At 43.5% G+C, this 12805-nt stretch overlaps 1 protein-coding gene across 3 annotated transcripts in view; it reads left to right on the top strand.

Annotated features, from left to right (window-relative positions):
- The window catches only part of PATZ1 (POZ/BTB and AT hook containing zinc finger 1), a 51740-nt gene extending 40858 nt beyond the window's left edge, over nt 1-10882 (top strand). For 2 of the 3 annotated variants that reach the window (XM_075341756.1, XM_075341757.1), the window contains exons 5-6: nt 508-645; nt 9978-10882. In XM_075341756.1, coding sequence (XP_075197871.1) covers nt 508-645; nt 9978-10501 — 662 coding nt within the window. In that variant the 3' untranslated portion in view covers nt 10502-10882. The remainder of the gene's footprint in view (nt 1-507; nt 646-9977) is intronic. The other variant, XM_075341758.1, reaches the window with a different exon arrangement.
- Nucleotides 10883-12805: the final 1923 nt, after the last annotated feature.

The raw sequence follows: 12805 nt of genomic DNA, 5'->3' as shown, positions 1-12805 counted from the left end.
AAAACAGACGGGCCGCATGTAAAAACTTATGCAAAGGATGCAGTGTTTTCGCCGCATCCGTTGCATAGGTTTCACAGCCGGATTGAGCCGCAGTGCTCAAACCGGATGTGTGAAAGTAGCCTAACTCAACTTGCAGTGGCAGGAAGCAATGCAAAAATGCACAATACCAGTAGTGCCACTGAAGGTTATCCTCCGAAAAACTTTCACTTGCAAAGTGTTTCCCTGGTCTGTTCTTGCAGAATTCAAGCCCAGTCTTAGCACAAAATACACAGCACTTGCAGCCATCTGAAGAACCAGTTATATTTCTTTTGTGGAAATGATGATCTGAAAGATAAAATACTGACAAGCTCAAAGTCTTGGGAAATTCAGAAAATTTCTACCTAGCCATGCAGATGTTGGCAATGCAAAATACATTTGTGAGGTACCTGAGTGGTCTGCATATTTTGATGTTGTAAGCAGCTGGAGGTCTGTCTGTGGCAGCATCTTACCTGCTTTTATCTTGTTTAGGTTTCTCCTCTGCCTCATACTTAAAAGTCCATGTAAAAACACATCATGGCGCCCTCCTCAGCGCGGGCCCTCACCCGCCGGAGTCCGTCCCAAACGGTGCAGCGCTGTTCCACTGTGTCCGGACCTGTGGCGTGAAAGGCAAGCGTTGCACAGCCGGCTGTCCGTGCAGAGGGGGGCGCATCCGTCAGCTAGAAGGGGTTGTTAGCTATTGAGTTCATTGTGGTTGTAAAGATTAGGGACTAATAAACCATGGACCATTAATGCATACAGATGTGCAGAGTAATAACTAAGCTACTTTCACACTTGTGTCACAGGTCCACTTCATCATGTATGTGTTGCTCCTGATGGCTAGAATAGTCTGGCCTGAAGATACTAGTGTGAACAAAGCCTTAGCCTGCACAAACCTAACTTTATGAAGGGATTAAAAAAAAAAGTATATGTATTTTTTTAATTCATAATTGGTGGTAACTTTTGTTGATGGGGGGGTGCATGCTCAATAAAACGTGACCACCTCTACAAGAAAAATGCTAAAGAGAATCAACTCCATCGAAGAAAACAAAACTGCATGGAAATAGCAATGTTACACAGTTAAAGGGAACCTGTCACCTGAAATTTCGCTATTGAACTAAAAGAATCCCCTTCTGCAGTTCCTTGGCTGCATTCTAGAAAGGTTCATCTTGCTACTGGCCCCCTTTCAGACCTAAATAACCACTTTATAAAATATTACCTTTTGCTATGCTAATGATGTTTTATGGCCACGGGGGCGGGCTGTATTGCGTCCGTTATTCCCTCCTCCTGTCGCTGTTCGCCGTCCCCCAGTGTTGATTGACAGATGACGCCGCCGCATGCCCACCGGCGCTCGCATTTTGGACTGTGCTCAGTCCCACGATTGCGAGCGCCGGTGATCGTATTGTGCGAGATTATGGGCGGGTACTTGAATGACGCTGGTGATCACCGGCGCTCGCAATTTGAACAGTGCTCAGTCCCGCGATACTTCCACTGGGCATGCGCGAGACTTCATGAGCACTGAGTAACAGGAGAGCGGCGGCGTCATCTGTCAATCAACACTGGGGGACGGCGAACAGCGGCAGGAGGGGGGGAATAACGGATGCAATACAGCCCGCCCCCGTGGCCATAAAACATCATTAGCATACTAAAAGGTAAGATTTTAAAAACTGTTTTTTAGTTTAATAGCGAAATCTCAGGTGACAGGTTCCCTTTAAGAGCAGAAGAAAAGACCACGGCTGTCTGAGTTAAAAGGGTTTTCTGGTTTTATCTAAATAAAGCTTAATCATAAAGGAATGAAAAGTTCTACAACTTTCTTATACACGATGCCAGTTTGACCAGTCGTTTTTTTCCAATGATTGCTGCGTAGATATTGTTGTCAAATCACCATGAGGCATCAGATGACAACATTCAGCAATGATCATGGTGCATAGTCCAATACATAAAGGGGAAACATCGTGATCCTACAAACTATGCAATTAGGGAATCTAAGCAAATTTCTAGTGTGAACAGAAGAAAAAAAGCAAATGATGTTAAAGGGAATGTTTAAATTACCTATTGTTAAAATCAGGTTTTTATGTTTTGTTTTTTGTTGATAATGTTTATGTTTTCAGTTTTACATGTATTATAAAAAAAAAAATGCAATTTTCACAAAAGCAACTAGACACTTCCTGTTCATTACCACTGACTTGTAAGCAGTCTTCTCATCACAGACAGGAATGCAATTACAGATAACATCTCTATACACAGTAAATAACACAGGTTCCACTGTCCACAGTATGTTATGTCAGATCTCCCTCTCCCTTCACTGTGATTTCTACCTTGATCATTAATGCAGTTCAGTATTGTCTGAGTCAGTTATTTGCTGCTAATGTCCACGTGACAGTCGGAGTCCAATAGCTGGTGTATATACAATGATGGCCGAAAGTGTTGGCACCTTTGAAATGGATCCATGTGCAATTACACTTGTTTTGTTGTACACATGTTCATTTCATTTGTGTGTATTGGAACAACACAAAAAGAAAAAAAGGCAAATTGGACAACCCCAATAAAAGGTCTGGACAAAATTGTTGACACCCTCAACTTTGATTGCACACCCTTTGGAATAAATAACTACAATCAATCACTTCCTATAACCATCAACAAGTTTCCTATACCTCTCAACTGGAACTTTGGACCACTCCTCTTTTGCGAACTGCTGCAGGTCTCTCATATTTGAAGGCTGCGTTCTTCCAACAGCAACTTCAACATCTCTCAACAGACTCATTGCTGGCCATTTCAGAACTCTCCAGCACGGTTTCCATCCATTTCTGGTAGCTTCTTGAAGTATATTTGGGGTCACTGTGCTGCTGGAAGACCCATGACCTAGGACATAAGCCCAGCTTCTTGACACTGGACACAACATTGGGACCCAAAATCTTCAGTTTTCATGATGCCTTGCACAGTCAAAGCACCCAGGGCCAGAGGCAGCAAACAACCCCAAAACATCTTTGAACCTCCACCATATTTGACTGTAGGTACTGTGTTCTTATCTTTGTAGGCTTCATTCCATTTTGGGTAAACAGTATAATGATGCACTTTACCAAAAAGCTCTGTCTTCGTTTCATCTGTCCACAAGATGCTTTCCTAGAAGGATTTTTGCTTTCTCCTATACATTTTGACAAACTGCAGTCTAGCTTTTTTATGTCTCTGTGTCAGCAGTGGGGTCCTCCTGGGTCTCCTGCCATAGTGTTTTATTTTATTCAAATGTCAGGACTGCCACTGATGCACCTGAGCCTGCAGGAGAGCTTGAATGTCTTTGGAACTTAATTGTAGTTGCTTATCCACCATACGGACAATCCTGTGTTGTAACCTTTCATCAATTTTTCTCTGCCATCAACTTCTGGGGAGATTAGCTACAGGGTAAATAGCAGTATACCAAAATAAGTGGATCCACAGTAATTGACCTAATTAGCTGGATCAGGCGTTTAAACAAGAAAGACTAACATTAAAAAATATAACTTTTAATATATGTGCGGATAAAAGTGAGCAGAGGCTCACAGGTTATAAACATAGGTGGCTCGTACCCACCCAAAATAACTAAAATTGGGCTAATACCAAGGGCCCAAAGCAGTATGCCTCAGTAAGGTACCCCAGTGAACCAGATTCCACAAAATGGTATAATAGTCCTACCTGAAGCAAAGACACACAAGAAAACTGCAATCCGAGCCCCATCCAGGGGGAAATATATATCTGTGTGTTTCAAAAAGAACCTCCTAAACCATTATAAACCGTACATTTCATGAATCCCACACCACGTGGGAACGGTCTTACCAGGTCCGGAGATTACACGGGCATTAAAGATAGGAATGAACCAATAACCTATCTTTAATGCCCGTGTAATCATATTTTTTAATGTTAAGCTGGTGTCACACACAGCGACAACGACAACAACGTCGCTGCTACGTCACCATTTTCTGTGACGTTGCAGCGACGTCCCGTCGCTGTCGCTGTGTGTGACATCCAGCAACGACCTGGCCCCTGCTGTGAGGTCGCCGGTCGTTGCTGAATGTCCAGCTTCATTTTTTGGTCGTCACTCTCCCGCTGTGACACACACATCGCTGTGTGTGACAGCGAGAGAGCGACGAAATGAAGCGAGCAGGAGCCGGCACTGGCAGCTGCGGTAAGCTGTAACCAGCGTAAACATCGGGTAACCAAGGGAAGTCCTTTCCCTGGTTACCCGATGTTTACGCTGGTTACCAGCCTCCGCTCTTGCTGCCAGTGCCGGCTCCTGCACTGTGACATGTGGCTGCAGTACTCATCGGGTAATTAACCCGATGTATACTGTAGCAAGGAGAGCAAGGAGCCAGCGCTAAGCAGTGCGCGCGGCTCCCTGCTCTCTGAACTGTGACATGTAGCTGCAGCACACATCGGGTTAATTAACCCGATGTGTACTGTAGGAGAGCAAGGAGCCAGCGCTAAGCGCGGCTCCCTGCTCTCTGCACATGTAGCAAAGCGACGTTATGATCGCTGCTTCTGCTGTGTTTGACAGCTAAGCAGCGATCATAACAGCGACTTACAAGGTCGCTGTTACGTCACCGAAAATGGTGACGTAACAGCGACGTCGTTGTCGCTGTCGTTTAGTGTGAACCCAGCTTTAGTCTTTCTTGTTTAAACGCCTGATCCAGCTAATTAGATTAGCTACAGTGCTATGGGTTATAAACGTCTTGATTATGTTGTGCACCGTAGACAAGTCAACATCAAGATCTCTGAGATTGTTGATATTTTTCAACAATTTTGGTTCTCAAGTTCCCAGACAGTTCTCTTCTCCTCTTTCTGTTCTCCATGCTTAGTGTGGCATACACAGATACACAATACAAAGACTGAATCAACGTCTCCCCTTTTTATCTGGTTTCAGGTGTGATTTTCACATTGCCCCCACCTGTTACTTGATACAGGTGAGGTTGAACAACCATCACATGTTTGAAACAAAGTTGTTTACTCAAAATTTTGGAAACGTGGCAACAGTTTTGTCCTGCCCATGTTAGGGGTTTTGTGTGAAATTATGTCCAAGTTGCCTTTTTTTCAGTTTTTTTTGGAGTGTGTTCTTCCAATATACTCATTTATTTCCTTTGTGTTTAAAAAAATAGAAAAATACCCTTAAAACTTCAATTTATTAAATACATAGTAAAATAACCCACACCGAGGTGTTTCAAGAAAACAATTGATTACTATTGCACAAACAACAAATTATTGATACTGGATGAAATTGTTTGGGTACACAGAAAAGGGTGATCGATTGCCCTATCAAGGCACTCCCTTCTGTGTCCTACCTGCCAACGTAGGTCGGCATACTATTTAACATTATGGCGCCCCCAATCACCATCGACGGCCCCTATCATCACTCTACACATCCCTGCCAGAAAAAGGTGCAATAACAAAAAAATAAAGTGAACAGTGCAATAAGGTGCTTTAATAATACACACTGGTGTAGGGTAAATATACTACAAGATTAAAGGTATAGGGGTACTTATCACTTTCTCAAAGATATCCACATCCAGACTTTCCCTCAACACGTTTCCCCACTATCGGTTATTCAGGAGCCTGGATTTACAAGCCAGGTGTTCTCCTGGCTGTGATGTAGTTCGGATTTAGTGCTGCAATAACAGTCTATGGATGGGTATAACCTGGCCTAATGTCTTGGTAATGTTAATACTCCAGCATAATAGCTGGCTGCTGATGCAAAGCGATGAGAAGTCTTGACTTATATAACATATGATAGAGCTTGACCAACAACTCAGCGACTTAATAATCGCTTATGAATAGTTCCTACACAATGCTTTTTGCCCCTGAGTCAAAGCTAACCAAAAATCAGGATAGAAGTGAGGGAGACAGGACAAGAATAAGAAAATAAGACTAGACAGGAAGAAGGGAAATTCAGAGTATTCCTCTCGTCTACAACTCTACAGGGGAAAACACCAGTTCATTATGGAGAGTAATCTCATATCCTTTCAATAATGGTTCCCAGGGAGCCAAGTTTTTTCAAACAACGTAACTATATCTAGAAGGATAAGAGAGACCTTCTCGTTAACTATGATCCATGAGCATTTCAATTTTACCCTATAAGATATACCATCTACCTACCTTACAACTCGATCACTGCTAATCAAAGGAGTTTTTCAAGCTCCTGCAATAGTAATTCTGGTAGCAATGAACATATATAAGATTAGTTTTTGGGTATGCTTCGGGATATCAGGTATAGGTCTTTTCAGTAACACCTCTCAATGAGATTGAGCACACTTGCGTGACTGTAGAAGATAATAAGCGAATCCAAATGTGTTGTACCCTAGGGCAGGGCCACCAGGTAGAATATACATTTGACATAAAATCCTGATTTCACAATGGCTGATTTTCTGATTTCACATTCCTGTTTATTGTTTTTCCATATTGAAGCATAAGTTGTAAAACAGCTACTGCTGATCCTGTGGGAATAAATGGCTATTGAGTACTGGAGCAGAACGAAGGCAGATAACCCGTATTAATCTGGTCCTGCTCACAGAATTTGATAAACTTCTATCCAGTTACTTCTCTGTGAGCAACAAAACACATTTGTGCCCTGTATCTCTTGTATCAGTGGACAGTGGAGTGGACTCTGATGTGTATGTTCAGCTCCCAGAGCAATACCTACTTTGGACACGATAATAAGCACTATTCTAATGAGAGTAGGGCCGGATCCGTATGGGTTTCTGAATGTATACAATCACTGAAAGCAAACATCCTAAAAGTAAGGAATTGGAACCAAAAGTAAATTAGAATGTTGTGTAATTCCTAATTATCTAATTAGTAAGCTTTGTTTCCATAAAATTGGAAAACCTGTGTAATATTTCTCTTATCTTTTCATATATTTAATTATAGTCTCATGACAAAAAGATGAATACAACTGGTCAGAATATAAAGAGGACTATTCACCATTTCTTTTCATGTTGAACTGGACACTCAATATAATAGTGGCGGCAGTGAGAATAAAACATGTTTGTTTGCTTTCTTTATTTTCACTTTTATTTTGTGGAGATATTAGCAAACAAAGTATTTGGCACATAATGAGTTAACTTTTTGTTTACTTCAAGTGGGTATTATCAGACGGTTTTAACTGGGGGTGTGTATTTATTCTTCCTGTATGATGCTGACCAATCAAGCAGGCAGTTAAGGGTACTTTACATGCTGCGATATCGATACCGATATTGCTAGCGAGCGTACCCGCCCCCGTCGGTTGTGCGTCACGGGCAAATCGCCCATTTCCGGTGGACGCAGGTAAGGAGATGTTCGTCGTTCCTGCGGTGTCACACATAGCGATGTGTGCTGCCGCAGGAACGACGCACAACATCGTACCTGCAGCAGTAACGATATTTGGAAAAGGAGGGACGTGTCAACGAGCAACGATTTTTCACGTATTTGCGCTCGTTGATAGTCACTCCTTGGTGTCACACGCTGCGATGTCGCTAACGGCGCCGGATGTGCATCACTAACGACGTGACCCTGACGATATATCGATAGCGATGTCGCAGCGTGTAAAGCACCCTTAACACTAAAATGAAAGACGATCACACCCTCACAATAACTTAGAGCAGGATTCTTAGTGTGTGACATGTAATGATACTGCTCTGATCTCCTGGCCTAGCCTCCTGCATGAGTCAGTGAGGGAGAGGGGCAGTGCAGCGGAGGTTAGCTGTGTTACTTTACAAACCCTTCTATCAGCTTTCCTGATTGCCAAGTGTGTCAGAAATCACACTTAAGGCTATGTGCCCACGCTACGGAAAATGCGCGGATTTTGCCGCGGATTTCTCGCGGAACAGCCGCGGATTTTCCAGAAATCTGCAGCACAGCTACTCTCCAGCCATTTCTATGGCATTTTGGAAATGCTGTGCCCACGCTGCGGATTTTTCCGCAGCGGAAATCGTGCGGATTTTCGTGCGGAAAAATCTGCAGCATGTCAATTATTGTCGCGGATTTTCGTGTGGATTTTGCCTATTCAATCAAATTAAAAAAACAAAACAAAAAAAAACGCAAAATCCGCAACAAAATCCGCGTCAAATCCGCATCAAACCCGCATCAAATCCGCACAAAATCCGCACCTATGAAAAGGTGCGGATTCCGGGGTAAAGCTGCGGATTTTGATGCAGAAAAATCCGCAGATACAGAGTCCTGTGGGCACATAGCCTAAAGCGGGCTTTACACGCTGCGACATCGCTAATGCAAACTCGTTGGGGTCACGGAATTTGTGACGCACATCCGGCCGCATTAGCGATGCCGTTGCGTGTAACACCGATAAGCGATTTTGCATCGATGCAAAATCGCTAATCGGCGACACGGGGGTCCATTCTCAAATCTCGTTACTGCAGCAGTAACGAGGTTGTTCCTCGTTCCTGCGGCAGCACACATCGCTGCGTGTGACGCCGCAGGAACGAGGAAGCTCCCCTTACCTGCCTCCCGCCCGCTATGAGGAAGGAAGGAGGTGGGCGGGATGTTACGTCCCGCTCAGCTCCGCCCCTCCGCTGCTATTGGGCGGCGGTTCAGTGACGTCGCTGTGACGCCGCACGGACTGCCCCCTTAGAAAGGAGGCGGTTCGCCCGTCACAGCGACGTCGCCGGACAGGTATGTATGTGTGACCGGTCTGGGCGATGTTGTGCGGCACGGGCAGCGATTTGCCCGTGTCGCGCAACAGATGGGGGCGGCTACCCACACTAGCGATATCGGGACCGATATCGCAGTGTGTAAAGTAGCCTTAAGTCTCATATGCTGAGGCAACTTATAATCGCTCTGTAGTGAGGGCAGGCTGTGATTATGTCTCACACAGGAGTAACCTGCTTCTTCTGGGCTACTCCTGTATGAGATGTAATGAGAGTCTGCTCTAATCTCCCTGTAGAGCGATTGCAAAATTAGCACAACAGACATATGTGTAATTCTGACACCTTGAATTCTCATCTGTGGACAAGCAGTGTGGGGAGGGATAGTACAACAGAGCTGACAATGCTATCAGAGAGGGAGAGGTTTGTGATGTGACAGAGCTAAACTTAGCTGTGCTGCCCCTTCCCTCCACAGACCTTATCTGAAAGTTATGAGTCATCTATACACTATTCTCCCAGCATTTTCTAACTATGCAGGAGGTTAGACCAGGAGATTACATCATTAGATATCACACCCTGAGAAACCTAAGCTGTAGTGTGGGTGTGCTCTATTTCTGTTGTGTTGCTGACTGCTTGTGATTCAGCAACTTATATTAGGGGGAAGTACACTTTACCAGGGAAAACTGATATCACTGACTTGGACTTAAAAAAAAAAGTTTCTCTAGGTGCCAAATAATTTGATTCCTAAAAACTCCGCAACAGAGAGGTGAAATAAAAAAAAAGTTCAATTCTACTCGTGTCCTTTTCAACGAGAAAAAAAAAATGGTGAAAGTCCTCCCCAGATTATGTCATAAATGTATGATAAATGGTTGTGTCATCTGTGAAACCAATGGAGAGAACTAGGGTACCCCAAATCTGTCCATTGAAGCAGGTGCTGATTTTTGCATTTAGGTGAGGGGGCCATGCCAGTATATGGCTTTCTATTGATTTTTTTTTTTTCTCTGATCTCTGGAAATAACGGGGACCTGTTCTTCCACATCTATCAAACATTTATGCCACATCCAATAAACATGCCATAAATGTTCAAGTTGGTAATACTTTTTTGCACCAGCATATTAAAACATTCCAATGTACGGTATTACTATTGGGATATGTATTATAAATTATATAATTTTTTGCTGTATTTTGTATATGACTTAGAGACATTTCATTTCAGCTTTCATGGCATGTCATACATCTAAATAATTAGTAATTACATTATAATGTGTAGTTGTCAGGGGGCTAGAAAATCACTAAAAATAGATAAAATGTTCATTACCATAACATAGCCATACTTTTTCACTGATTGTTCTTATTTTGCAGAAGGGGATAAATGTCAGCATGGAGAACAGGAGAGTTCTGACTCTTACGGTGACCTGTCTGATGCAAGCGACCTCAAGACACCAGAGAAACAGAGTTCTAATGGATCATATGCGACGTATGACTTGGTGATTCCCAAGAAAATAGAGCCAGAATCAGAGAAGCGGTATCCCTGTTCAGAATGTGGCAGCTTCTTTCGCTCAAAGGCCTATCTTAATAAACACATCCAGAAAGTGCATGCCAGGCCACTTGGTGCATCCCTTGGTGATTTAGGGTCAGCATTGGGCCCTGCACTTGGGCCTGCCTTGGGCCCTGCACTGGGACCACCCCTTGGGCCTTCAATAGGTCCAACTCTTGGGGCATCTCTTGGGCCAGCTTTAGGCTCTGCACTGGCATCTCCTTTCTCTCCACAGCAAAATATGTCTCTACTGGAGTCATTTGGTTTTCAAATTGTACAGTCAGCTTTCGCTTCGTCTCTGGTGGAACCTGAGGTAGAACAGCAGGGAATAGGGGGTGAAGGGAAGTAAAAGTGACATTATGTAACAATGAGAAATCTGGTAGTGCCGAATTCATGTGAGAAGCACTACTGTGCATGAGACCCAAAATAGCACTACAAAAGACTGTAAGACCAAATGATCTTGGTAGGAATGGTGTAGGCTAAGGTTCCGAGACGTGCACAGTGAAGACACCATACCAAGAAAGATAAGCACTTAGCATTTTTTCAACACTGTCATCCTTACACTGATCTCAGAACTGTACAATGCCTCATGAACTGAGGGGTTAATGTCTCATGGGGGCATGATGACAAATTTCTATGTGAATGTTTTGTACTCTCCTGAAAACTAATTATGAAAATGCACAAAGCTAAACACATTGTAATAAACAGATTCACACGTGATTTCTTCCCAGATATACGGTTTTAATGTTTGTTTGCTTTGCTAATTAATTAAGAAGTAAAATGGTTGTAGGTGTGCTCATACACACAGCTGTGTAACTAGCCATAGGGTCATGCACAGTGCAAATCACTAGTCATTTCTGCAGGGGTGACATTAGCCCAATGACCTGAGACATGACACTCGTCCAATGACCTGAGGGGTGACACGAACTCAATGACCCGAGGGATGACACAAGCTCAATGACCCGAGGGATGACACTCGTCCAATGACCCGAGGGATGACACTCGTCCAATGACCCGAGGAATGACACTAGCCCAATGACCCGAGGGATCACACTAGTCCAATGATGTGATGTGTGTGTGTGTGTGATCTGCTGTGTGTGTCTGCAATCGGCTGTGTGTGTGTCTGCAATCGGCTGTGTTTTTCTGCGATCGGCTGTGTATGTCTGCGTTCGGCTGTGTATGTCTGCGTTCGGCTGTGTGTGCCTGTGATCGGCTGTGTGTGCCTGTGATCGGCTGTGTGTGCCTGTGATCGGATGTGTGTATCTGTGATCGGCTGTGTGTGCCTGTGATCGGATGTGTGTATCTGTGATCGGCTGTGTATGCCTGTGATCGGCTGTGTGTATCTGTGATCAGCTGTGTGTGCCTGCAATTGGATGTGTGTATCTGTGATGGCTGTGTGTGCCTGCGATCTGCTGTGTGTGATCTGCTGTGTATATCTGTGACCTGCTGTGTGTGTGTGTGTGCCTGCGATCGGATGTGTGTATCTGTGAGCGGCTGTGTGTATCTGTGATCGGCTGTGTGTGATCTGCTGTGTATATCTGCGATCTGCTGTGTGTGTGTGTGTGTGTGTGTGTGTGTGATCTGCTGTGTGTGTCTGGGATCTTCTGTGTGTGTCAGCGTGTCAGCTAGCAGCAGGTTAGGACGGCGTGCAGCACCGACCGGAGATCACAGGAGGACCTGGGAACCACGCAGACGTCCTGGTTTGGTGAGTATGAGTCTCCTGGGAAGTGGGGGGGGTCTGCTTTTTGGGGACTAAACTTACCCCCAACCGTGTTTCTCCAAGAATAAGACCTCCTCCAAAAATAAGCCCTAGTGCTTTTTTGGGGGGGCAAAAAAAATATAAGACAGTGTCTTATTTTTGGAAAAACATGGTATAATGCAGGTGTAGTATATAGTGATGTAGTGGTGTAGTATAATACAGGTGTAGTATATGGAGGAGGTGTAGTGATGTAGTATATTACACGTGTAGTATATAGGGGTGTAGTGATGTAGTATATTACACGTGTAGTATATAGGGGTGTAGTGATGTATTATATTACAGGTTTAGTATATAGGGGTGTAGTGGTGTAGTATATTACAGGTGTAGTATATAGGGGTGTAGTGATGTAGTATATTACATGTGTAGTATATAGGGGTGTAGTATAATACAGGTGTAGTATATAGTGGTGTATATGGAGGAGGTGTAGTGATGTAGTATATTACAGGTGTAGCATATAGGGGTGTAGTGATGTAGTATATTACAGATTTAGTATATAGGGGTGTAGTGATGTAGTATATTACACGTGTAGTATATAGGGGTGTAGTGATGTAGTATATTACACGTGTAGTATATAGGGGTGTAATGATGTATTATATTACAGGTTTAGTATATAGGGGTGTAGTGGTGTAGTATATTACAGGTGTAGTATATAGGGGTGTAGTGATGTAGTATATTACATGTGTAGTATATAGGGGTGTAGTATAATACAGGTGTAGTATATAGTGGTGTATATGGAGGAGGTGTAGTGATGTAGTATATTACAGGTGTAGCATATAGGGGTGTAGTGATGTAGTATATTACAGATTTAGTATATATGGGTGTAGTGATGTAGTATATTACAGGTGTAGTATATAGAGGTGTAGTGATGTAGTATATTACAGGTTTAGTATATAG

Source organism: Anomaloglossus baeobatrachus, chromosome 1, assembly GCF_048569485.1.
Source record: "Anomaloglossus baeobatrachus isolate aAnoBae1 chromosome 1, aAnoBae1.hap1, whole genome shotgun sequence".
In the NCBI taxonomy this organism is placed as follows: domain Eukaryota; kingdom Metazoa; phylum Chordata; class Amphibia; order Anura; family Aromobatidae; genus Anomaloglossus; species Anomaloglossus baeobatrachus.
The sequence above is the reverse complement of the archived record's forward strand: the minus strand, read 5'-3'. Positions and strand labels throughout refer to the sequence as shown.